We start from the raw sequence: 27,544 nt of genomic DNA on the forward strand, positions 1-27,544 counted from the left end.
TACATCCTTTACGCAGTCTCACATTTCCGTTTTCATAGCCCGATACCGCCATTATTAAAACGAAGAAGAACGGATCAGATTGAAGAACTTTTGTCGGAAGAAATGCGTAAATATGACCGCTTATACACGGCGTCATTGGCGGGTTGTATGAGCGGGTTGGATTCATGGAGAGAGATCGCCGCAAACGCCGGTTTGTAGATGTGCACAAAGTTGTGGAGGAAATTTGGGACAAATGTGTCCGCGATGAAAAGTAGCAGTGGCGATGCACGGGGCAATAAAGTCTATGATAAATAAATAAACAAACGTTTTCGTTTTTGTCGACCCATTTTTCTGGGCTTTTTGACGCAAGCCTCCCGCAGCGCACCAGGCTGCGATTGGTCTGCTAACTACATCCTTTACGGAGTCTCACATTTCCGCTTCCATAGCCCGATATTAAAGCGAATAATGTTTACGAGAGAACGGATCAGATTGAAGAACTTTTGTTAGAAGTAATACGTAAATATGACCGCTTATACAACCCGCCAATGACGGCTTGTTTAAGCGGGTTGGATTCATGGAGGGAGATCGCCGCAAACGCCGGTTTGCCGGTCGAGAGGTGAACAAAGTTGTGGAGGAAAATACGGGACAAATGTGTCCGCGATGAAAAAAACAGTGGCGATGCACGGGGCAATAAAGTCTATGATAAATAATCAAAGAAACCAATGACTTCCACACACAAAGACGTGACTGTCTAGTTTTTTTTCAAGGTCCCGTGATTTGAGAGAGAAAAAAGAAAAGAATGAAAAAAGGCAGTTCAGACAGCTTACTTACTGTTAGCTTATGTCAGCTAGCTGCGCCGCTCAGCGTGTGTTGGGAGGAGGGTGTGTGTATGTGTGTCCGTGAGTGGTGGGGGAGGTGCTAGCGGTTGTAAGCGGGTGTAAGCGGGCTCAGCTGGTTGTGTTATATTCCACTGTGTTGCACCGTAACTTCCCCACTCATGTTAGAGACACAAATAAGCCACACATTTTTAAAATTGCAATTATGAACTTTTTTAAATCGAGACCGAATCGTTTCAGAGAGAATCAAGAGAAATCGAAAAATTGATTCTGTAACCTCCCAGAATATAATCTGTGCACACATTTTATTAAAACATTTAGTTCACATTTGTAAAGTGGGTTATGCAGTTTAGTTTTCCAGGTGTTTTCAGTTTAAGACTGAACATCACAAGATCAACATCTTATTGACTCATTTTTGAGCCCATTATAATCCTCTGGACAGTTGCACTTTTTGTGTAAAAGTGGTCTTTATTTGCTTGATAGATGCTATTACAGACAATTATTCTCGGTAGGCCTTGAAATTTTTAACACCTTAATCGATGGTAGTCTAGGCAGTCCTGCCATCTTCTGCTGGTCTCAGTGATTATTGTTTGGAAATATCAATAGTGATTATCATATTGTGTTCCAATAAACATTTCCAGCATACTCAATCTGTCATTTTACTACCCTTTAACGCCAGCTGAGATGTACAAGCCCTGCGGTCATCCAGGAACACCGACGTATGGGATCCCCAGCTCCAACAAGCTCCACTTCCAGGCTGGAGAGACTCTCCACTACACCTGCCTGACTGGCCACCAGCTGCTTGGTGAGTCCATCCTCAACTGTGTCCCTGGACACCCATCCCAGTGGAGTGGGCTGCCACCTGTCTGCAAAGGTAAAGAAATGCAGTCTAACCGCTGCACTACATTCTCAGAAAAAGTTAGTGTGTCCTCTTCTTGAACCAGATGATGAAATTTAAGGCAATGAAAAATATATTCTCCATCATCGTATACAACCACTAATGAGTACATACAACATAATAATACACACACATGCAAGTAAAGTGTACCCAATACATTTTTGGCTGAGATCAGATGAGTAATCCAGTGAATAAAAGTATAAATAGCCTTCTTAAACGGAGGTGAACTGAAGCCTCAGTAATCCATATTGAATGGTTAATTAAGCCTCTTAAACACTTCCATAACACATCAACTACATTTCAACATTTAAAGATATTTACCTATAACTCAAATAATTTTGGCTTGTCGTTGCAACAATCGTGCTGATGCAAAAGCAAACAAGTCCAAAATAAATGTTAGAGTTACATTCCTGCATATGGTTCCATTGATTCACTCATTTATCTCATTATGTGGTTGAGTATAATATGACGATAAAAAATGTCTGGTTTGTTACGGCATTATTTAAAATCAATTGGATTGCAGGTGTGAACTGTAAAATGTATGGACAGATTAACCTGCATGGCCGTTCTGTGGCTCTTGGCTGGTTGTCTGCTTTGGTCTGGATTGGATGTGGATCATTGTAAGTTTCTACAGTGTCTTTGTCACTAGCTGTCCACTTGCCTTGCTTGCTGCACTTCATGGTGTCGACTTTTAAAACAGCCCATTCATTTCAATTAGTTTCTTTCTGAATGGTTGTTGTTAAAGAGCTGCCAGTGTTAACTGCTTCAGTGACTACTGACCTTACACTCAAAACATCAGCGAGCGCAGTCTCCTTGCTTCCTTATAGTTCCTGGCGGATCCAATTAGCTTTTTTCCTAAACCTTTTATAGTAAAATAGTTATTATGTATGTGTATATAAACACACACACAACAGCATATAGGGCATTAGTCCTAACATTTGCCATGAGCCATTACAGTGTGCACTTGTTTGCACTTGAAAGACCCCACTGTACTCTTGACTTTTTATTGTGGTATGGATATTGAGACAGTCAAATTCAGGAGAGGAGTGTTTTTTTATTTTTCTCTTTTTTGGATTTTGTTTTCTATCTCAACGCTGATTGGCTTTCGCAAGGCAGCGTCGGGCAAATTTTTCGCCACAGTTGAAATATTTCAACTTTGGCCGTTTCACTTTTTTGCATTCCCACGCGCGTCTTTCACGTCGCCCAGTAAAAATTCTCATTTACTCATTCACGGCCAGACGCGACTTTGCATGGAATCTACTCGTGCAAATAATTTGCTTCGCTTTTGGTGTGAACGCAGCATAACATGCCAATGGGAAAACGGTTGTAGAACCTTTTGTGGAGAAAAAGGTTACCTGGAATGAATTGAGCTGATAAATGTTTACCATTAATGTTATAATAAAATGAGTAATGAGTAATGTTATAATTTTTAAGGTCCTTTCCCCCTTGTGTTGCATTGCTACTGTATTCCTCACAGCACATGCGGCGGAGTATGATGAGCACAGATTAGATGGTAAGTTATGCCAAACAGATATTTGTGCAAGCAATATTTCAAGTTTCCCCCAATTACATTAAACAACCTTGATTTATGTTACTAGTGAATTTACTTACATTGTTTCAAAAATAGGAAATAATAACATTTTACTTGTCTGTGAATAATGCATATAAATATTCTTGTTTCTCCAAAAGTGTCGACTGCAGACATGAGAATGGAGAGTGCCCAAGTAGTATTGGCAGTGTTCATCCTCTTCCTCATCCTCATCATTGGGATCTACCTCCACTTCTCAAAGTAGGTTTATATTATCACTGAAGGAGGGACAAAATGTTGACCTGTTTTTAAATGTGGCCTCTGCTACTCATTGATGATGTCATCACAACAAATAATAAATGTCACTTGTAAATGGTATTGTTCCCTCTGTATTACACTTCAGTCAGGTGCTCTGTTTTCAGAGTGAAATAGCAAGGTACAAATACAATACAGAAAAAGACCTAAGCCATCACCAACAATAAAATAAATAGGAGAGACATATAAATGTTAATATTGCAGCATGACGTAATTGCTAGCATCCGCTGGCCTAAAGAGAATCACAGTTATAGCTATTTTTACTTTTTACTTTTTTTTAATAAATACACAACATGTATTATACTTATTTTCCCATTAGCCTATTTTCTCATTCCACAGCCCCTTGTTCTGCTATGTGTCCAGTAGAGCTTGTTTTAAGGAGGGCTTTAATCCATCCATTTTGGCCCCTTTGCCTCTATGTAAGAGAGGCCCTAGGGGCTCCAGCTAGACTCCAGCTAGTATATGGAAACCATATTGTTGATGGTCATAGTCTTCAACCAATCATATCTTTAGTTTGACATATTGGGCGTATTCTTTGACGTCCCAGTGGTACAGAGGTAGCCTCATATCATGAACACAGTTAAAACAACACTGTTTGCTCACATTTGAGCCAGAACAACTTAACAATAAGGCTACAATTAGCTTGTTGTGGGGAAGTAATTTGTCTCCTTAAAGTATTGCTGATCCTTATTATTACACATCTTCACAACACCACTATTGCTCATGACCTACGCCTCTCCCCATTAGCACTGAATTTAAAACAATAGTGGAATCATTGATACAGGTGCAGAAGTGTGTCAGCAAAGTTACCCGTCAAGGAAGAGGGTATTAAGTAAATATCGACCATCTTTTACTGCAGGATTCTTGAGTGTCCTAATTGTTACATGTGATCTTTTGGTAACATTAGTTTCTGATCTCTTGGACAAAAGAGAGTGATTAGATAGTTTCTGGTGGAATGGTATGAACTCACACAGAAAAAATGCAACCTATACGGTCAACTGTGTTTTGAAAATAGCTGTCAGAGGATTGGGATCATGGATGTCAATACCCAATGGCAAAACGTAGATCAGTGTGTAACCCAACCACAACTGACTGTATGATGCATAGATAGCAACATTAATTCAGAACATTACTGTCCATGATTTTTCCATCTGTATTAAAGAGGTGTATTCACTTCAAGAATGTTGCTGCCATTATTTTCGGATGAAAATTCCTACAAATAGTTATTTTTCCTTCTTTGTCATGAACGTATTCTGTGTCTGTACTCAGGGTTCAGAGGAAGACTCTGCAGCTCTCCCTGTCCTCAAACTTACCATATGAAAACATCCCTGAAGAATCTACGTTTGACCACTCGGTTTATGAGACAACAGTGAGTCAACATGCAGTAAATGTCACACTTCAGAATGGTTGGCTATTGTTTGATCATGTTCAAATTAATTCATAAATTAGTTGGCACATGTTTTAGGGCTTTTGAGGTTTCAGGGCCATGAACATTGAATGATAAATGGACTCTTCTTAGAGTAAAACTCTTATCTGGTGTTCCAACTCATCAAAGCGCTTTTACACATGTCATCATTCACACACTAATGACAGGAGCTACCATACACAGTGCCACATGCCCATCAGTAGCTAACATTTCAATTATTCACACACCGTAGTTTCAGCCACAAAATAAAAACGCCACGCCTCTGATTGAACTTAACTATTAGAATAATAGCACATTTATCTATCTAGAATTAAGAACTGAACTTCTTTCCCCCTACCAACCTCATCGGTCCCTCAGATCCACCTCGGCCAGACTACTTTTCACCCCCACATCCAAACTCCGCGGCTTTGGGGACAGAGCATTCTCCAGGGCAGCTCCCAAGCTCTGGAACTCACTCCCCATTCTCATCAGAGACTCCGACTCCATCACCACATTCCACTCCCGCCTTAAAACACATCTTTCTCATCTGTTTACCCGTAGCGCCCTCCCTTCCCCTACCCTTCAGTCTATGTAGTTGTATGCGATCGGCCCGTATATGTCGCCCCTCGTGTCTTGTCTCCTGCCTGTCTGCCTCACACCGCCCCCCCCTTCGACTATGTTAAAGCGTCTTTGAGACATTTAGAAAAGCGCTATATAAAACCAATTATTATTAACTATTTGTTAAATGTTGTTAAATATGTCTACCATATACACCTAGCATTCTACCATATATCAGTGAATGCTCTTTGACTATATTTAGGGTCCACGCTACGACTATTCGGAGAGGAACCTATTGTATTTCATGGAATTATTATTATTCTTTCACGCAATGATTGCCCCTTTTGGGGACTTTATCATATTCAAAAACTTGTTAAATTTGGCATGCATATCATAACTAGTGAAACATGTGATCAGGTCAAGTGATCTTTTTACTATTGATAGTTTCCTTTTCAATCTAATCCGAAATTGACCAGATGGAGAATTTAAAGGAAATTGGCTCATTTATGGTATTTTAAGAGGCTTTAATTTTGTCCTTTTGAATGTCCTGGTTATTGCTGAGTAATACCTTGGGAATGTGTACTTTATTATTGTGCTGTGCTTATTATTGTTTGTTATTTTAGAGTTCAGCCTCGGTCAATGTAACTACAGTATGAGTGATTAAATCTAATATTTCTTGGTGTTGAGTTGTTATTCTTAATTGCTGGGAATTCTGAATAACAATGAGGTGAGTTAATCATGTTAATACTGGTGAGCTTCAAATTGAAACCGGACAAATGCGCAAAAAAATCCATAACAAAGTTTAGGTAAAACAGCGAACAACGAGAAGGCAGTAAAAACAGGTTAACAAATCAGACAGCGTTAGGGCAAAAAAAAAGCAGGACAAGAAAAGATAACAAAAAAAAACAGAAAAAGAGGGAACCTGAACACTAGAAAAATTGCTGGGACCTCATGTACTAACGCTTTTGCACCCACTTCAAGGCGTATATGTTTCGCAATGTGCACGTAAAAGCATGGCGAGGTATGTACAAACAAGCCGCACAGTGGTAAAAGTGCAGAGTGCCTGTTGCAAAAAGTGAAAATTGCAAATTGCGCTTGTGAGGGGTCAGGACTTCGACTCAGGTGCAGAGCAATAAGGCAACAGAAAATTCTTTCAAGGTTTGGAATCTTTTACTAGGAGAGTAAACTAATGCAAAACAAAGGGGGCAAAGGCGGAATCCACACGCTCTTGTAGAAACAAAAAGGAAGAGAGCCTGGCAACAAAGTAGAAACAAGATTACAAAAACAGCACTGGGAATTTAACAACAAACATGTACCTCTAGGAACGACAAAAGATAACCTGACACAGACAAGTGGGGAACTGAGGCTTAAATACAGGTGGGGGTGATTACAAACTAAACTCAGCTGTGGGGGGAAACTAGATACAGGAAGTGCCGTGGTTACAAAAATAAAACAGGAAGTTAATCTTCACAGTCTCTTCGAGTCGTCACAGTACCCCCCCCCTCTAGGGGCGTCTCCAGACGACCCAGCGTGCTCAGGAAAGCGTCGATTGAAATCCCTGATGAGGGATGGGTCCATGATGTTGCCCGCCGGTTCCCACGACCTCTCCTCTGGGCCGTACCCCTCCCAGTCCACTAAGTACTGACAGCCCCTACCCCGCCGTCGGACTGCCAACAGTCGCTTCACGGTATACACGGGGCCCCCGTCGACGAGTCGGGGGGGCGGAGGGGGTCTGGAGGATGGGACCAGTGGGCTCTCCTTGACTGGCTTGACACGGGAAACATGAAACGTGGGGTGAATTCTCATGGTTCTGGGGAGGCGAAGACGGACGGCTGCCGGGTTGATCACCCTGATTATTGGATAAGGGCCAATGTACTTCTGGGCCAACTTGCGGGACTCCACCCGAAGAGGTAAGTCCTTTGTAGACAGCCAGACCCTTTGTCCAGTTCGGTAACGGGGAGCGGGACTCCGATGCTGGTTTGCCCGCCTCTGGTACTGCGCCGACGCGCGAAGTAGGGCGCACCTCGCTCTTTTCCAGGTGAGGTGGCATCTGCGGACAAGGGCATGGGCCGAGGGAACCGAAACCTCCCCCTCCAGGTTGGGGAAGAGTGGGGGCTGATAGCCATACACGCACTGGAAGGGCGAAAAACCTGTGGCAGAAACGGGTAAAGAGTTATGGGCATATTCAATCCAGATGAGATGCTTACTCCATGCCTTGGGGTTCTGCGAGACTATGCAGCGCAACCCAGTCTCCATCTCCTGGTTGTATCGCTCAGTCTGGCCATTGGACTGGGGGTGATACCCAGATGATAGGCTGGCCGTGGCCCCAACCAGAGAGCAAAACTCCTTCCAAAAGTGCGACGTGAATTGCGGGCCCCGGTCAGAAACAACGTCCTGCGGGAGACCATGTAGCCGAAAAACGTTAGACAGGAGAGCCTCTGCCGTCTCCTTGGCGGAGGGTAATTTTCTCAGGGGGATGAAGTGAGCCATCTTAGAAAACCGGTCAATGACTGAGAGGATGACTGTATTACCTTCAGAGGCTGGGAGACCAGAGACGAAATCAATGGAGATGTGGGACCATGGCCGCCGGGGGGTGGGGAGAGGCCGGAGTAAGCCAGCTGGTGGACGACGTGAGGGTTTGCTCTGGGAGCAGACAGGGCATGCAGCAACATACTCCCTCACCTCCTTCATCATGGCAGGCCACCAGAACCGTTGTTGAAGAAAGCTCAGGGTTCGGCCGCTGCCCGGGTGGCAGGTAAGTTGAGAGGTATGTCCCCAGTGAATGACCCGGGACCGCAGGGACTTGGGAACAAATAGGCGGTTAGGTGGGCAACCCTTGGGGACTCTTACCCTCTTGAGAGCTCCCTTAACCTCTTCCTCGACTCCCCATGTCACTGCCCCAACTGTGCAAAAAGGGGGCAAGATGGTGGACGGTGCAGTCAATGGAGCGTCCGGGTCGAATAGTCTTGAAAGGGCATCCGGTTTTGTGTTCTTAGATCCTGGACGGTAAGAAAGAGAAGTTGAAACGGGTGAAGAATAAGGCCCACCTGGCTTGTCGGGAGTTGAGTCGCTTAGCTGATCTGATGTACTCCAGGTTCCTGTGGTCGGTCCAGACCAAAAACGGATGTTCTGTCCCCTCGAGCCAGTGCCTCCACTCCTCTAGGGCCAGCTTGATCGCTAGTAGTTCTCGATTGCCCACATCATAGTTTCTCTCTGCGGGCGACAATTTCCTGGAAAAGAACGCACATGGATGAACCTTATTGTCGACCGCAGAGCGTTGGGACAGTACTGCTCCCCAGAGAGGCTCCACAGAGAGAGCATGCACTGGCGCACCGCCTCGGGATGCTGTAACCTCGGGGTGGTGTTCTCCTTGGGCAGGGGGACGGACAACGTTAGAGCGTTCCTTGCTTCTCTCCATGAGTCTATTATCCAACCTTACCGCCAGGTCCACAAGGGAGTCCAGGTCCTCTGGGAGGTCCAGAGGGGCTAGCTGATCCTTGATGTTGTCCGCTAGGCCATGGTGGAAGACGTCGGCAAGCGCGTGGTTGTTCCATCTGCGCTCTGCTGCTAAAGTGCGAAACTCAATAGCATAGTCCAGTACTCTTGTCTTGCCCTGCCGAAGACTAAGAAGAGCCCTAGAGCTCTTGCGGCCGGGGGTTCCATGGTCAAAAACCCTTGTAAGGGCTGAAGAAAAATCTGCATAGGACTGGCAGACCGGTGACTGTTTAGTCCATTCGGCCGTGGCCCATTCCCAAGCTCGGCCGGTCAGGTGGGTAACGACCGACGCCACCCTTGCCCTCTCCGTGACGTAGCATGAAGGATTAAGTTCAAACAGTAGCAAGCAATTTGTCAGAAGAGCGGCAGGTGCCTGGGTTTCCATCGTACCTCTCGATCTGGATCCCTCTGGGCTCGTGGATGGGAAAGCGCGTCTCAGCGGTCAGCCCCTCCCGTGAAGGTGGGCCCGAGGCGTCGGTTCGCTCTGGGTCAGCAGTCCCCACCACTCCTTGTGCCTGGTGTGAGAGTGAGCTGATCATGTCCTCCAGGGATGACTGGAAACGCCCCTGATTGGCATGAAGCTCCTGCATGGAGGCGGCGAGGGAGTTTAGTAGGTGCTCGTGGTGGTGGAGCCGTTGGCCCTGGTTCTGGATCACGGCTTGAAGTGGCTCTGCTGAGTCTGTCATGGTCAGGTTATGCTGTGAGGGGTCAGGACTTCAACTCAGGTGCAGAGCAATAAGGCAACAGAAAATTCTTTCAAGGTTTGGAATCTTTTACTAGGAGAGTAAACTAATGCAAAACAAAGGGGGCACAGGCAAAGGCGGAATCCACACGCTCTTGTAGAAACAAAAAGGAAGAGAGCCTGGCAACAAAGTAGAAACAAGATTACAAAAACAGCACTGGGAATTTAACAACAAACATGTACCTCTAGGAACGACAAAAGATAACCTGACACAGACAAGTGGGGAACTGAGGCTTAAATACAGGTGGGGGTGATTACAAACTAAACTCAGCTGTGGGGGGAAACTAGATACAGGAAGTGCCGTGGTTACAAAAATAAAACAGGAAGTTAATCTTCACAGTCTCTTCGAGTCGTCACAGCGCTTTTCCGTGTAATGCACATGCATTCACGGGAGTGTCAAGGTGAAAGCGAGAGTTGGAGGAGTTGGGAGTGGATGTGTAAAGTGCGCCTAATTATGAATTCAGTACTTATGAATATATACAGAAACCGCCTGTGAAAGCGCGCCTCCGTTGCGGTGAAAATTCTCTGCCTCTTAAAAAACACACGCCTTTTCACCTCCTGGTGAAATGACAGCAGTAATCCAAGCCAGACATGGCTAGATATGGCAACATATGCCAAGGAGGCGAGCTGAAAGGATTTTTGCCACAACACGTGAGTGTTTAGTTGATTGAACACAAAATCATTACGCGTTACTGATCAAGCAGCCATGCAATATTACAGTTACTGGAAGAAATCAAACATTGCATCGCCTGAGTTGGCGATGCAACTCTGCTGGTGTCAGAAAAAATTGTTTACCCTCACGGGACAGAACGTCCGTCCCGAGGCCAATCTCGGCAGACAAGATGTCTGCCAGCTGAGGGTAGCAAAAACCTTGTGTAGTCTAGCTTCATTGACATCATGACACACATTATTTTCTGTTTTTCCAACATTTCCCTCCTGTTTATACAAAGTATAACTAATTGAAAGGAAAAAAAAGGAAAAACTATGGTAGTTAACCTTATCAAATGATTAAACACAAAGAAAAGAGAGATTTGTATAACAGATCAATCAAAAGTTCATAAAGGATTGAACTGTAGATGTTTGTTATTAATCAATGGGTTAACATAGTTATTTCATTATTATTATTATTTTTAAGTAAAAACATTTTTTTTATTATTATTTGTATTAGCACGACACCCATTGGCATGGCAGCCCTTCCCCCCTTTGAGCGACATGTCGCTCATGTGAGAAAAAGGCAAATCAATCATACAAATAAAACCCCAAAAAGAAGGGAAAAGGAGAGGAGGAAGAAGGAAAAAAAAATCCGTTGTCTTCAGGCCCAGGTACATGGCCCCCCAACAGCCTGAGGCAACTCAATGCAGCATCTATCCACTTCTGCAGCAACCCTCTCACACAGGGAATAAGAAAACATCCGCAAACTTCGAAGAGAGCGATCGCCAGAAAGATGGAAGTAAACATTGAGATTGCCAAATCTTTCCACTTGCCAAACCAATTTTCCAACGGGTTCTGGATTCCAGCATTTTCTGCTAATTCCTCAGAGAGTGAAGTTAGCCCCATTAGCCCCCTGGTTACTGACCGTCTGGGACAGTGTTGTTGGGGATGAAAGTACAGCACGTTGATCCAAACATTTTACAGACTATCCCCTTTTCTGCCACTAACATGTCTAGTGCCATTCGATTTTGCCAAGCCATTAGACTAGTTTTGTGTAGTTGCCCGTGCAACCCATCTATCGCTCTGGTGTGGTTGATGAATCGTAATAATAGATGTAGTTTATCCAGTCGACTTTTTTTATCGTTACCCACCAAAAGAACATTGACTCAAACCCTGCAGATATTGGATGTCTGGCCTTGTATTCGTCTGGTACCCCCCAGAGGGACACCAATGGTATTAATATAGATGGATGGGTTAAAGCTACCGACCGGTGAGGTTAGTGACCTCTTTGACCTGTGGTGGTCTGTCTTCTGGACAGTGCTCAGGGACTCGGTCCCCCTCGGTCACGCATAGAACGGCATTACCAGCTGTGCAATGTCGCAAGTGCCACTCCACCGCTTAGGAAGTGTGGCTAGAAGCCTCTTACCCCCACAGAACCACCAGGTGTCAGCCCTGGGCGTTGTCTGGTTTGTGAACCAAGTTGCCCTGTAGCCATTAACCGTGCCAGTGATGTTGTAAGTTGTATTACACCACCTCAGGGTCCCCACCGGTACTCCATTATCACAATATCTGGTGAAACAGGTGTAATTAGCTGCATAGGGTGAGAAGTATGGCGGTCTCGAGTCAGACTGGATTGGTGGCAACAGATAATGTCAAGTACCACATTTCTTTTCTTTTGGCCTATCGGGGGAAGAAAAGAGTTTTATGACACACCTGAAACTGGCTAGATCAGCGAACAGAGAGAGACGGAACCGTCCCCAGTTCTGGCCTAGATGGAGCACAAGCCACACAGTTGGTTAAATTAATTTGGTCCGCTGAGTACATCATCCACTCTAGCCATACATTCCATCGGTGTAACCAGTCTCTATTGTTAGAGTCTCCTTGAATCTTGAATTCTGGGGTGCAGCCGTTTCCGGTCCTCTTCCCCTTCCTTTCCTTGGGCCTTCTCTAAGTTTCTCCCACCCATATATAGAGCCCACCACTGTAACAGTGATGAAAGCAAGAATCGTATCTCTGAGACAACACAGTCCTTGTTGTCTGAATGGGGGCCATTTAGGTGGCGCCATTGTTTGCCAATTTCTGCAGTGCGGAGCCACCACCGACCTCCTGCTGGGACACCCCTAAATCCCTTTGTGCGCTTTTGTCTCTTTCTAATCGGGTTCTTCACTGGTTCCAGCTAAGTGACCCTATTGTGCTCACCTCCCCTGGTTCGTCCAGCCAGGCCTCGAGGGCCAGGTGTCCGCAACTTGATGGTGATCAGTGGCAGTACCCCCTGCAAATGCTTGGCTCACCTTCTTGCAGTGTGTGAGGTGGATACAGGATGGTCTCTCTGCTTCTTTACTGTTGGTGTGCTCGGTTCATGTCAGGCTCTCCGTGGCCTTCATGGCCTGATAACCCAGCTTCGGTGTAGGAAAAACATAATTTTGTTAAACAAAATGAACAAATGGCTTAAGCTTGGTAAACCATTGGTTCCATCATCTAATTGTTCAAAAGTCAGAGCCCTCTAGTGCTACTTAGTTTGTGACTTAAGCATACTGGAGCTACATTGTATCCAATGAATTTCTGTCTTAGCCATTATTTTATTTTTGTTCCATCAGTCCTGCTGACTGCGGATAATAAGAGCAATGTGTACTGTTCAAAACAAAATATTCCCTTCGGTATCTCAACCCTCGGCCTACTTCCTTCTGTTAAGGCTTTTTGCCTTTGTTAAAAAATCCCTTGCTTTTGTGGAAAACATTTAAATTAATTTGGAAAACATATCTATGATTGTCAGACAATATTCCTTTTCTTTACATTGATTTAGTTCAATGAAGTCCATACCAATGTTTTCTCGTAATTTAAAACTTGGCTTTGTGTTTTTCACAATCAATGCATGCCAAATTTTTTTTTTTTGTAATTTGTACAGCTAAACGCTGCACAGCCGTTCCATCCCTCCTGTTGAGCATGTGTTAATTTAACACATAGCTCAAATTGGCCTAATCTCTATATAAGGTCTTTACCTTCTTCCGCATTATCTCAGTTGTGTTTTTGCCAAAATGTTTTCCCTTAGGAAAGTTGATCAGGTGGTTTGCGGTTTCCTGTTGAAACATTCACCACCAATTGTGTGCTGTGTATTTAAACACGTTTTTTGTTTTTTTTGCTTTAGTATTTTATTTTATTTAGTTGTTGTAATACCAATTATCTAGGTTTTTTTTATAGGTCTGTTGGTTGATGTCATAAAATTTCCTCTACAATCCGCTTGTTTGTGTAAAGGTTTCGTTTTAAATCTTTACATCCCAGCAATTATGAGCTTATTCTCAATGGACTATCCTTACGCCCTTGTATTTAAGTAAAGTGCATAATCCAATTATATCCCAGATAAATATTTGCACTCCTGTAAAGCCCTCTGAGGCAAATTTGTAATTTGCGATTCTGGGCTATACAAAATAAAATGACTTGACTTGACTTGACTCCGGATTCATTTCACTTAACACTGTGTGTATTCTTGAGGTTGCTTGAGTTACTCCAAATGAGGAGAAATAATCTTTTTGGGCTGCCTTGGTGGCCCCCACTGTCTCCCCCCGCACTCATACAGCATTTCCCCCACATCTGCCCACTGTTCAGTGACACGTTAGTTTCTCAAAACCCTTTGTTGTTTCAACAAAGATTTGTTTAGTCTTCTCTTGTCTTTGTTTTAAAGAATGCCTGTGCATCTCTTATCTCTGACCTTGAGTCTCTCAGTAGAAACATTTCAGTGCATGTTCTGGTTGCACCATTGTTCTCTCAGACAGATTGAGGAGCTACTTCATAAATTTCCTTTAGCTCTTGTGTAACTGATTTATTACCTCTATAGTTAAAACCAAAATTGTAGTAACAGCTTGTTGAGTTAAACTTTTTCACATCAGTCACTCATGCTTCATTCCAATAAGCTTTCATTCATTTTGACAAAACAGGTTAACCAAACAATTCTTTGACAATCGTTCTCTCTCTCGTTTGTAAATCTGTTTTTGGATCTATGATTATTAATTGCACCAACAGATATTCTTTGTGCTGGGGTTCATTTGTAGTCTCACCCTAATAGTGACGTTTTATCAATTAATAAACACATTTATTAACTTATTTTCTTTATGCGTTCATTTTGAGGTTAAAATAACAGATCTGCGTGCTTCTAGAATCACACAAAAATATTACCTCTCATCCTCTTCCATTAAAGTTAATTACTTGCTACTTCTCTCCTGTTCCCCATCAGCCTCTGGCTGTGTGTTTGTGTTTGCATATGACCTGTTGTCCGTTGAAAAGGCATCCACCATCCTCCGCTTGTCCTCCTCCCTCTCTCCTCCATCCAAACACCATCCCGTCTTTTGAAGGCCTCCTCCCTGCTCCACTCATTTTGTCCCCCCCCCCACAGCCTCCGCGTCTCTATTTGTCTCAGGAATACACATAAGAACAAACAGGGTTCAGATACTTCAACATCATCATAATCATCATATTAAGTATTTTCTTTCTCTCTGCTTTTCTCTTCTCCGCAGCACTGTTGCTGCTGGTATAAACACATTAGTCTTGGGATTGAGGTTCAGAGACTCTCAGGAATATTGTACTGGTATTTGTTGCTTACCAGTGCCTCGGTCCGATCTGGTGGGAGCTGGCACTGCATGAAAAGTGGGATTTTCGGCAGTATGCGGCACTGTAAATTGTCGTGGAATTTCAGGTTTGCGGCAATTTGCGGACAACGCCGAAAACTGCCGTAAATTGTCAGAAATTGATGTGGGCCTCCCTTGGCAGTTGTCCCCCCATGACCCCCCTATTCCTAATTCTAGGGGAGGCTTTGACATGTAAATGAAAATGCTGTGAGCTATACAAATGCAAATCAGGGTCGCAGAGGGAGTTTTAGCCCAGGTGACATTTTTTTAAAAGGTAGGAAAATCTCTGGTACAAATAGATCAGGCTCAGTAGCCTAATTATAGACTCTTACATTTGAGCTTGAATTGATTTATTTAATTCAAATATGCTAGATTACTGTGTACGCCATTAGCAATGGCAAGTGTTATGTAAAAAAGATAAACAAAATAACTTCTTTAAAAAAGTTTTAATCAAGGTAAAATGAGCATTCCATGCAAACAACATTTGAATCAGCATGAGGGGTCTGCAGAGATCAGTCTCCTAGAGCTCAACTACAGTACATAGTGGCAGGACTACAGTGACCTTTTCTTTGGTCCTACTTAAATGCACAGAGGATGTATTAACCACACATCTTGTAGCAATGCGCTCAACTGGCAGAAATGATGCTGTATGACGTGTCTGTTCCCTGCAAGCCCCAAACTTCTATTGGCTTTCCATAAAAATGTCTGTCCGGGTGGGGATGAAGCCAGGAAACGTGTGCTAGAACATGTTTAAATGCTGTACCCTTTGACACAACATTAACAACTATAAACTGCTTTATAATGGCTGGTCGTAGTTCTGCTAGAGGGTCAAGGACGGGTTCCTCAAAACTGTTAGTGTTTCCACACCACTTAGCATGAACATATGCGGACCTTTATGCTCTGCATCTATCGATTAAGTTACATTCATATATGTTACCCGTTTACATGTCATGGCAAAACATTCAACCTCAGTGACACAAGGGTACATGTGATGATACATTGTCAACATTGCATGTCTGTCAGACTCATCCAAGATTGTCTGGTGGAATGGAGAAAGAGGCACCACTGTACAGTTTTCTAGGGAAAGTCGTTCTGCTGACACCAAAACACTGCTTTACATAAAGCACATCAGCTGTTTCAAAGTCCCAACCATTTGTCTTCCTAAAATACTGGTCCTTCCGTATAACAATAACCTCGTATGTGATTGGAGGACCCTTAGACTCCTCGTCCAATCACGTGTGAGGTCATAGGCATGACTGATACAGCAGTACTTGCAAGACGAGCATACAAACAGACACGTGTGTGTTACTATAGTCAGAAGAACTGTATCTCCAGTTCCTTTGTTTGGTTTTTGCTGCTTCGTGAATAATGGCGGGACGACGTCTCGCGTTCAACTCGCCTTCAACTCCTTTCCGCGGTCACCAACTTTCGGCCAGTCCGCAGACAGACGAGAAGAAGCTGCTGAATGCTCTCAATGGATCGTCTCGTCAACTCCAACAACAAACTGTCGATATCAACGAGCGTTTCGCTCCACTGGAGCGTTCGGGACTCTGCGGGTTCCTGTCCATGGAGGAGAGGAACTGACTCAAAGAAGAGGAGACGGGCGCACAATCCCAAGATAGCGGTAAGAATATGTTCGATGACTGCAAGCTAAGCTAAAAGTAGCGTAGCCTCAAGCTAAGCTAAGAGTAGCCTTACAAGTGAGCAGAAACAGCTTTATTAAAGTGTGTTTTCTTTGCCGTGTCGTTTACAGGAAGCGGTGCGCCGTCTTCACAACTCCGAGACGAACTACAGGCGCTACGAACCGGAGCAAGGGTAAGATTTACAGAATATGCTTTCATTCTGCGGTATAAGGGAATGTATACGTATAGATACCGATCATAACTGTACATTTTGTTTTCAGACTAATCTCGCCTCATAATGAGGCGGTGACCTCGTATTTGCTCCGGGAAAAGTCCAGATTTAGACGACGTCATTGTGTGTAAGTGACACTGTTTACTGTTTCTCCTTCCTTGTTCAATGTTACTGTGACTTGCGTTTGATTTTTGTATTCATACCACACTCATTTAATTGTTTTCCAGCCGCATGTGAGACGTATCTTGAGACGGGACGCAGGAGCTTCAGGTTCAGCCGGAACACTCATTGCGAGTGGAAGCTGCGAAGGATTCAGCGCGGAGTCGAGCGAGGGTCAGAGTTTATTTGCTGACTTTTTCAGGTGCATTGATGTGTTGTGTCCATACGTATCGCATCGCACAGTACTGATTCATTGTTGTTTTTACAGCTGCTGGAATCGAGACAAAGTGTGCTGGCTGATGACGAGGTGGAACTCCGCCACCGTAGAGCTCACATTACATTTACATTACAGGTCATTTAGCAGACGCTTTTATCCAGCGACATTACACTTTTTCACATTTTGCCCGGGGAGCAATTAGGGGTTAGGTATCTTGCTCAGGGACACTTCGACATGGAACATGGGGCAGCCTGGAATCGAACCACCAACCTTGTGCTTCCCAGCACACCTTCTCTAACCCCTGCGCCACGACGACCCCTCACGTCGGACGGAGGGGACTGTGTTGTTGGCGGGGTCTCGGGGTGGATTGTACGGTCGCCACACACACGAGGCGCCTGCACAACAGACCTGCCTCGGAAAACACGGCGCCAGTGACGGTCTACAACCCCGAGGAGGCAAACGGACAGTTATCTGAGCTGTAGTTTTTAAACCGCCGTTACCCAAGTGTGGGCAGATCCTCACTTTGTATGTAGTTGTTGTTTGTGTGTTGTTAATAAAGCTCTTTCTTTGCATAAACATGTGGCAAATGTTAATTTTCTCTATAAATTCATTGATGTCCTGGTTGGTATCCTAATGATAGTGTAGTAGCCTACATAGTATAACCATGAAATGAATATACAGCATAATATGAATATATAAATAAAAGGAGGCGGGTGACCAATAGCGACAGATCTGCCAACCAATCACGAGTGATTGAAAGTGGTGGTTTCATCCAATCATGAACAAGGAAACTCAAGCCTGGTCTGCCCACGTGTGGTTTTGCTGCCAATCACGAGTGATTTTATTTGTTGTGGTTTCATCCAATAAGGAGTAAGGATATTCAAGCCCGCTCCGCTCGGCCACCCGCGGTTTCGCTGCATTCATATGCTAATTTGGGCCATTCGCACCTCCGCCAGCTCTCCACATACGTCATCCGGTTTCGTTTCCGACAATTTGTGGCACAGACAAACTCGACGTGCGCGGGTTGCAAATTGTCGGAAATTGTCGGAAATTAAGGAGATTTCCGGGCGTTTGCGGGGACGAAAATCTCACTTTTCATGCAGTGTGGCCTGTAGCTGGATGTGGAAGTTCTGGCTCATAGCTTTGGTTAATGCAGACACAAGGTCGGGCTCGGGCGCTGTGGGACCAGCGCTGTGGGTTGTGATGGGGACTGAGGAGGTGGCGGAGGACGTGACGGGTGGATGAAGGCCGGAGAGAGAGCTGCAGGAAGATGTCTCCCCTATATCACATCTTAAAATGAAGAACCAAATCAGGAGAATTAATCACAAATCACCACATCTCCTGTTATTTACTTTTCTCACCATTTCTTCTTACTCCCTCCTTGCGCCTCTGTATGACGTCTTTTCCAAACCCCCTTTTTTTTTTGTTCAACCACGCAGTTTCTCATCTCAACGTTTTTTACTGAGGAGCGACCCCATTTTATACCGTTATTATTCTATTTAATAGTGTTTTTATATTTATATATATTTTTTTTATTCGCGCTTTTAATTAAAACTATTGGTTGGGATCCCCACGGTCAATAGATAACCGCTGTTCTGGTTTTAGTCTTACTGCCCCACGGCCCAGAGCCCACCAATCTCACTTTTAGCCTTACTGACAAGCGACCCCGTAACAACCGATTCTCGTTTTTATGCCTTACTGACAATGGAACTCCAAAACCACCAATTTCTGTTTTTAGTACTTACGGTTTCACACGGTTTTCAGAAACAACCCGATTCCTGTTTTTAGACCTGTCAAGGTTATCAGAAACAACCCCAGTCTCCAGGCCTCCGCACCTATTTGTGCCGGGCTAAAGGTAAAAACACTATAGAAGATTCCAAGAAAAACCCCTGAAGATTGCACCCCAGTCCTTGTCCTGCGGCAACTCACGCCAGGTTAAGGGCAACCCCAATAATACCCATAGAACATTTCCCCAAACCCCCTGTTTAGACAAAACAACTACTCCTCCCAAATGCCCAAAGAGAGTCCTAAAGAAAACCTTCCCCCAAACACAGACACTGAACTCCGAAATCAAGAGTTCCCTCTTATAAAACCTTCCACCGAAACCCAGAGACTGCCTCGAAAGCTTTCTTACCTGTATTGAAGAAAAAACACCGTTCGCTAGTTAACAGATCTCGTCACTCCCATCCACCTCAAGTAGAACCTGGCCTCTCAACAATCCAAACCAATCCTGTAACAGACTTGGGGCGGAGGACTTATTGGAAAAGAGTCCCAGACTCCCCCGTACAGTTTCAGGTCCAAACTTGAAAGGAAAAAAGAGTTGTTGATATCCGGTTCGAAGGACCAAATATGTCAGAAAAATTCTCACTCTACACTGGCGTAAAATCATCAAAACAGGTTTTTTAATGTTCGCAAACAGGAGACAGAGTTGACACACATACAAGTCATGCGCCAAGCCCGCTCAAAGGTTTTCATCTTTGGAGCAGCAATATATACTGCACGTATGGCATCCAAACATGGGGATGGTTACGCACATACAGAGGATTGTTTACCCTCACGGGACAGAACGTCCATCCCGAGGCCAGCGCCCCTAATCTCGGCAGACAAGATGTCTGCAAGCTGAGGGTAGCAAAAACCTTGTGTAGTCAAGCCTCATTGATATCATGACACACATTATTTGCAGTTTTTCCAACAGCTGGGCTGTAATCAGCAGGAGCAGATAAATATGGTCAAACTGTCCAAAGTGTGGGCGGGGCTTTATAGCTGCAAGGAGTATTGGTGTAAACATGGTCCAGTGTAATCTTTTACTTTGTAGATCATCTGTTCTAATTTAGGTCAAACAGGTTTGTTTGCTTATGATTCCGAGCTTTAATAAGATAGAATACTATCCAGATGACTTGTCATTTGTCTGCTAATGACCTCATTCAATTCATTTGATTTAGAATTTGCAAATCAGCATAAACAATATGGCCAACATTTGAGCACCATTGATACAAACACATAGTTCACCTCTCCTCATCTTACCAGAGTCTTGCGTTCTGTGTGACAGTTTGGCCATGAAAAGCAATAACTGTATTCGGGACGTTATGATGTTGTCACGGGGTGACAGCCAAAACAAAAGGTAGGACTCAACAGCAGGATTCAGTGAATAAAAAAAAGGATTTTATTTCGGCCGAAGTGTGATTTCGATAAGCAGCGCTGAATCCGTGGCCGGGGGAGCGCTGGAGAAAACAGGTAAGCACAAGGGTCCGGGCGGCAGGAGCAATGTGATCTGGTGGAAACAACACTGGAGGGAGAGGTAGTGACTTGACTGGCTGGAGGGAGTTTTCCAGAGTTGCGGCAGGTCAGATGAAAAGGGAAGCTAGTAGGGGTGTAACGATTCATCCACTGAATCGATTAATCGATTTATATTCCTGCGATCCAACGGAATCGATCTGTGCTCAAATTGGCATTCCGGACGACATATATCGATTACAAATCGATTGAAATGGTACACAATCGATTTGTATCGATACTTGGAAACTGCACATTGGATTTAAGCACAAAAACTGTATGGATGTGTGTTTGTTTGTTTCTTTTTTAGCACTTTAGACACGTTAAACGTTACTCGATTCAGTCTGCCTGCGACGTCATCAGTACGCACCGGCAGCCGCGCGAAACTCTGAACAACAACAAAACAGAGCATGGAGGAGACGACTGCGAGCAAGACATTTACAAACCAACTTATCGATCCAGCGTGTGGAAACATTTTGGCTTTTGCAAACACGGAGGTGTTCTAAATAAGTCGGTCGCTGTTTGTAGAATATGTGGAAGCCAAATAAAAAACCACAGAAACACGACAAATCTTTCCAGCCATCTACTAAGGCGCCATGGGATTAAACAAAATGCAGACAGTCCAGGCACCTCTAGCAGCGTTACCGCTGCATCAGCAGCAGAAGGTAACTCCAGCTCTGCAGACACCTCAGGCCTCGCCAGCATAAAACTCAACATCACAGTAACAATTGCCAAGTTTAGCTGTAAAGACATGCGACCCTACAATGTGGTTGAAAATCCGGGGTTCTGTGAATTGATCCGAACATTGTGTAATGATTGTGTAATGTTTACATTGAAAATGGTTGCACTTGATTCAAATAAAAGGTTAATACATTTGCCAGTAATTGTTGTTTGCTTGTTTATAATATCCATAATTAATTTAAACCTGATTTCCTTACAAGAAACAACAGGGATCTCAGAAACTTTGCCTGCACTGTCCATTAAAGTTACTGAATCTATTTTAAGTCACTGAATCGAATCGTTCTAAATTAACCCAGATCGTCCATGAATCGAATCGGCAACCATGAATCGCGATTCGAATCGAATCGTTGTTAAAATGAATTGTTACACCCCTAGAAGCTAGGGAATCCGTCAGGCTCAGGAGGAACAGGGCTGGGACGGGGCTGGAACAAGGAGACAAGGTAAGTGCACAAAAACTCTTTGTCACGCAAAACTCTGATGAGAGCTGGCCAAGTTGCCACAATGCGGGCAAAACGATCTAGCGAAGACTGGTGCTCCTGCTGCTCCTTAAGAAGGGTTCCTGATGATGGTAGCTGCACAACAGGTGTGACAGCCGGCAGCCACCAGACTCCGCCCAGGTAACTGGGGGACTAGTGGAAACAGGCTTGACTTGGGAGACGTGGAAGGTGGGATGGATACGTAGGGAAGGGGGTAAGTTGAGTCTCACAGCTGCCCAGATTTCAAATGGACCGATGAAGCTGAGTTTCCTGGGGGAAGCCTTCAATGGCATGTCCTTCGTATTAAGCCAAACCTTCTGACCAGGGGTGTATTGGGATGCTGGTGATCTATGACGATCAGCTTGGCGGCGATTTTGGTCAGCGGTCCGTAGAAGGGCTTCACGGATGGTAACCCAGGTTTGTTGTGCTCGTTGCAGATGATGTTGAACTGAAGGTACATCCAAACCTTTCTCCAACTCGGGGAACAAAGGGGGCTGGTAACCAAGAGAACACTCGAAAGGGGAAAGACCAGTAGTTGCAGAGGTAAGGGAATTGTGTGCATATTACACCCAGGGTAACTGCTGGCTCCAAGTAGAGGGGTCCTTGACGCACCTGATAGCTGCCTCTAGCTCCTGGGTAAGGCGCTCAATCTGCCCGTTGGTCTGTAGGTGGTAACCAGAGCTTAAGGAAACTTTGGCCCCAAGGGAAGAGCAGAACGCCTTCCAGATGCTGGGAATGAACTGAGGTACGCGGTCTGAGACCACTTCGGTGGGAATGCTATGTCTGAAGACGTCTTTTACCAGGAGGTCCGCAGTTTCCAACGCAGAAGGGAGTTTCTTTAAAGGACCGTTGTGTGACCTTGGGATGTTGGAAGTACCGTAACAAAATCCAGAGCGATGTGGGACCAGGGTCTCATGGGGGTGACTAATGGTTGGAGTAAGCCGGCAGGGGGGCGGTTGCTGCTCTTGCTTTGTGAACAAATGGAGCAGCACGAAACGTATTCCCGAACGTCGCTATCCATGGATGGCCACCAGAAGTACCTCTTAAGGAAGGTGAGGGTGCGCTGGACGCCTGGGTGGCAGGTGAACTTGGCCGTATGGGCCCAGTGGACAGCTGACAACCTTGCAGAAGACGGAATGTATCGGCGATTAGGAGGGCCGGTACCAGGGTCAGGGTCGTTGTTCAGACCTTATTGGATCTGGTCCTCTACGGTCCAGGTAACACCTAAAACGCAGGTACTAGGCAGGATGTGTTGGGGGTGTCCGTATAGTGGAGTACAGACAAGAGGGCATCAGGTTTTCCTTTGCGGGTGCCTGGTCAATAAGTAATGGAGAAGTTCAACCGCCCAAAGAATAACGCCCAGCGAGCCTGCCTGGAGTTCACCCTCTTGGCATCTCTGAGATAAATCAGGTTCTTATGACCGGTCCAGACCTTGAACGGATGTTTAGCACCGACCAGCCAGTGTCTCCATTCTTCCAGAGCTAATTTAACCGCCAGGAGGTCTCTGTTGCCCACATCATAATTCCGCTCGGCTTGTGATAGTTTGCGTGAAAAATAGGCGCATGGATGGATCTTCCCTTCAGTCTCCGATCTCTGGGATAAGACTGCCCCGACTCCAGAATCAGATGCGTCCACCTCCACTACAAACTGTCGCTTGGGATCTGGCTGGATGAGAATAGGAGCTGAAGTGAAACGGTTCTTGAGGGTTGCAAACGCCGCATCAGCCTCGGGAGACCACAGGAATGGCAGTTTCCCAGAAGTTAAGCAAGTGAGAGGAGTAGCAACCTGACTATAGTTGCGAATGACGGTAGAAGTTAGCGAAGTCTAAGAACCGTTATAGGTCTTTACGAGAGGATGGGACAGGCCACTCAGCCACAGCTTTAATTTTGTGTATATAACCCAGGAAGGACACGGAAGCGGTATGAAATTCACACTTCTCAGCCTTAACATAAAGGCGATTCTCAAGCAATCTCTGTAGTACGTGGCGCTTGTGATCCTCCAGGGAACGAGAAAAAATAAGAATGTTGTCCATATAAACAAAAACAAACTTACGGAGAAAGTCTCTCAAGACATCATTAACCAAGGCTTGGAATACTGCCGGGGCATTGGTTAAACCAAAAGGCATCACCTGATTTTCAAAGTGACCTAACGGGGTGTTGAAAGCGGTTTTCCATTCATCGCCCTGATGTATGCGCACCAGATGGTACGTGTTGCGGAGGTCCAGTTTGGAAAAGATGGTGTATCCCTGTATAGGCTTGAAAGCGGAGGAGATGAGCGGTAGAGGGTATTTGTTTTTAACAGTGATCTCGCTAAGGCCACAGTAGTCAATACAGGGACAGAGTGTCTAATCCTTTTTGGCAACAAAAAAGAATCGACGAAGAGGGGTGTATAATACCAGCGGTTAACGACTCTTGGATGTATGTCTCCATTGCCATTAATGTTATAGGTTTAGTTTTATGAGTGATGGTAGCCAAAGACACCCCATCCTGGGCAGAAACTGAGATAGGAATAGGTAACTGAGTGAGTGGCAGACCCGGTCAAGTAGCTAAACCAGGATCTCACAGATTTTTCTCGGAACCAGAATCTATCAAAGCATGAGAAGTGTGGGAGGTTCTTTCAAACTTTAGGGTGACAGGAAGGGTGAGACGAGAAAGATCAGTTCCATCCACCAGTATCCTCGCATCTACTGGTCGGCGTAATCGTTTGGGCGAACTGAAAAGGAAGAAATGAAACAACTAGGGGAACCACAGTAAAGGTATTCTTTATTACGCATGTGTCTCAATCTTTCCTCGGGCGTTAAGCGGGTTTGTCCTAATTGCATGGACTCTGTAGCTTCGATGTTCGTGGTAGATCGATAGCTAACCGGACGAGAGACCTGCAGAAGCGGTGGAAGATAAAATCTCACGAGGGCCGTGCTCACGCAGAGGCATAGGGGAATTTGAGTTCTGCGGAGGTTGCGGAAGATAAGACAAAGGCGCAAAGGCTTAAGGGAGTTTGAGTCCCTCTCCTTCCTACGCTCTCGGATACGATTGTCGACCCTGATGGCTAATGAAGCTAATTCTTTGAATGAGGATGGTTCGTCACGGAACACTAGTTGGTCCCTTAATTTGATCAATTCAAAAGGATACATCTTAGGGCATCGGAACCGCAACCGGTCTCAGCAGCGAGAATACTAAACTCAATGAGAAAGTCCGCACTGCACCATCCACTTCATTGGGGATTTTGCAGTGTTTATTGCACTAAAAAGAGCAGAGGAGAAAACTGAGCATAGTTTGAGCACCAGCAGGGCAAATCCAAACTCAGGCAGAGGCGATTTGATTGTGAGGACAGGGTTGTGTTTCAAATAAATTTTAAGTCTCACCATGAAATCAATTAGTCATACTGTATTACATTTCGTTTGACGTTGTTGGTATATTCATCTGAACATTGTTAATGTCATGAATAAAAGTTTGCCTATATCCTTCCAAATGGTTTGAAAAACATAATACAACGGCAGAACCGGGGTTTAGCCTTTATAAGGCGAGAAATGCCTGTGGAGAACAGCTTCGCAGTTTCTGTTTCATTTTATTTGTATTGCTTGGGTCAAAGTTAAGTAAAATTGTTGGACAGTCAGAAGCTAACACAATGTTGGCTACTAAACTAAGTGTATGAGCTTTCTAGTAGAGATATGCTCACAGAAACAAGAAGTGGCAATGGCAACGTTGCACAAATGGTTTGTTTTCAGTGGGCTGTCAACATTTCTTTTTTACTTTGAACCAAATTGACTTCCTCTTTCAATGATTGTCTTTAGCTAGGCTCACCACAAGGCCTAACTGCAGCTCTATGCTGAAGACACAAATTGGTATAAAGGTTCCCATCTCACTCCTAAAACAAACACAATTTGTCATTTTTTCAGGATTTGACTGAATCACAAATAGCCCATGGGGGAGTTTTCATCCACTATATTGGAATAACAATGTGGATTTCATGCATTCGTATGTCACATGCAAAATTATGGACAAATACATTTTTATATGTACTTGATTTATCAGCATCAGTTAGCGTAACAATTTTATTTAAATACTTTTGGTGACATTAATTTTTCTATGAAGCAAATGGAATTGCACAAAAGTAAGCGGTTGCTCATTTTGCCATTGCCTGTTTGGATATTCTGTAAATGCAGATTAGTACAATATACTGTAAACTGTTTCTAAAACAAACAACTTTTGTTGTTAATATGTATCCAGGCTGGAGTGATGACATTAATAATTAACTTATTTTGGATCATGCCCATGAAGTAATTATTAAGCTATTAAGCTACAAACATGTTCAATAGATTTTGCTGTTCAGGGAAAACAATGGATACTTTGACATTGCATCTCAATTGAAACATCTTGTCTCCCTGTTAAATTAAAGGAGAGTAAGTGGTTTTTCTCTGTCATTTTGTTTGTTTTTGAGTCATTATTGAACCAATGGACTGAATGATCTGTTTAGTGGGTTGATTATAGGAAAATCTTCCAAGTCTTAGAATGGCTTCATACTGTAAGTGACTGTATGTGAATTTAGAATGTCAAATTCAGTGTTGATTGAAACTGATTCCTGAAACATCTTCACTACAATAATAATTTAGCATTCATAGTTTTTGGCACGATATAAGATATACTTAGTTCTTTCTTGCATGCAATAGTGCTGCAGCTTAAACCAATATGTAGCCAACAAGGCCTTACAGTGGTATGCCGATGACAAACATAAATTGTATACATCGTAATACATTCCTGTGAACTTAATAAACAAGTTTAATAATTTCTTATTGAGATGAGTTATTGATATCTGAAAAAAGCTTGAAGCAGTTTCTTTTATCTTTACTGTATGGTCTAACCCAGGGGTCCCAAACTTGCGGCCTGACCGTACCGTTCGCCTGGTCTAACTAAGACAGTCAGATCAGTAAATAATAAATCCCTGTCCCTTATTGTGAAGGACATAGATATGAAATACTGTTTGCACATTTCTGCATGTACACTGTACATTTTTATTGAATGCAACATGCAAATTTACTATAATGTTCATAAAGTAATAATAATAATGTCTTATTTTCTTCATATGCCATAGATTTAATAATATTTACACTAACTAAATTTCCATAATTCTGGGATTGATGTTTCTTTTCCATCAGAAGCCTGTATATTAAACATACATAGATGACATGGGTCAAGTTCATCTTCACCAATATTTTAAATGATCTTGACCTAAACAAAGCTTAAGAGAACAACTGCACTGCTTATCAAACCAAAAGGAATGTTGTGAATTTTGGGCTCCTTCGCTGAACAGAATGGTAATTGTCTCCAGTTAAATCTACTGGCTAACCGCAGTTCTTCTCAACTGTGTACTGACAATTCTTAATCTTCACAATAAATCTACAGGCTTACAAAGGTAAAAGACAAACCTATAAATCTGCCCAATGAAGGTCTTCAATCAAAGCAATTTTTGTCTTGTAAAGCTATTTTGTAAAAGAACAAACAAACAAAATCAAAACTATGTTAAAAGCAATACAATTACCCTACACTTTATTGTACTATATTCAGTGCAGTGATGGGATGTTGTAAAAATGCACATAGGGTTCTATGCTGTTTGATAAAAGTGTGAGATCTTTCCCGGACCGGTCTCAATAAACTTTCGCGTTTGATGCAACTTCGCCCAAAATCGAAGAAACACACTTCTCAATTGCAGATTTGCGTCCCTCTAGCGTCATCGCGTCTGTGCATAGACTTTGTATGTAAAAACTATGCACAGACGCGAAGTCAGTATCATATTGGGTGTAT

The 27,544-nt window shown here is 43.9% G+C and overlaps 2 protein-coding genes and 1 long non-coding RNA gene across 12 annotated transcripts in view; 2 read left to right on the forward strand and 1 right to left on the reverse strand.

The window, feature by feature from the left end:
- Positions 1-6,201, forward strand: part of LOC120829809 (seizure protein 6 homolog) — a 91,153-nt gene extending 84,952 nt beyond the window's left edge. For 8 of the 10 annotated variants that reach the window (XM_078098843.1, XM_078098846.1, XM_078098865.1 and 5 more), the window contains 5 exons: positions 1,495-1,689; positions 3,191-3,226; positions 3,403-3,502; positions 4,826-4,925; positions 5,340-6,201. In XM_078098843.1, the coding sequence (XP_077954969.1) occupies positions 1,495-1,689; positions 3,191-3,226; positions 3,403-3,502; positions 4,826-4,925; positions 5,340-5,492 (584 nt within the window). In that variant the 3' untranslated portion in view covers positions 5,493-6,201. The remainder of the gene's footprint in view (positions 1-1,494; positions 1,690-3,190; positions 3,227-3,402; positions 3,503-4,825; positions 4,926-5,339) is intronic. The other 2 variants (XM_078098861.1, XM_078098835.1) reach the window with 1 other exon arrangement.
- A 466-nt stretch (positions 6,202-6,667) lies between these two features.
- On the reverse strand, positions 6,668-10,707 carry LOC144405473 (uncharacterized). The gene is made up of 2 exons (XM_078098872.1): positions 8,051-10,707; positions 6,668-7,669 (listed from the first exon to the last, which is right to left on the reverse strand). Exons 1-2 carry the CDS (start codon positions 8,211-8,213, stop codon positions 6,987-6,989), a joined length of 846 nt encoding a protein of 281 aa, XP_077954998.1. The 5' UTR covers positions 8,214-10,707; the 3' UTR covers positions 6,668-6,986.
- Positions 10,708-16,531: 5,824 nt separating this feature from the next.
- On the forward strand, positions 16,532-17,212 carry LOC144405474 (uncharacterized). Its single transcript, XR_013467080.1, has 4 exons — positions 16,532-16,650; positions 16,780-16,841; positions 16,930-17,007; positions 17,108-17,212. It is a non-coding gene; the product is annotated as an uncharacterized LOC144405474 (long non-coding RNA).
- The last annotated feature ends 10,332 nt before the right edge of the window (positions 17,213-27,544 follow it).

The sequence above is a fragment of the Gasterosteus aculeatus genome, chromosome 1 (assembly GCF_964276395.1).
Source record: "Gasterosteus aculeatus chromosome 1, fGasAcu3.hap1.1, whole genome shotgun sequence".
NCBI classification, from domain to species: Eukaryota; Metazoa; Chordata; class Actinopteri; order Perciformes; family Gasterosteidae; genus Gasterosteus; species Gasterosteus aculeatus.

Bases quoted from the DNA above. Each gene is read 5' to 3' on its own strand.
- LOC144405473 (XM_078098872.1), bottom strand. From the start codon at position 8,213: ATGATGAAGGAGGTGAGGGAGTATGTTGCTGCATGCCCTGTCTGCTCC. The intron at 7,670-8,050 runs GTAATACAGTCA...TTTCTGCCACAG, and splicing joins TGGTCTCCCAGCCTCTGAAG to GTTTTTCGCCCTTCCAGTGC.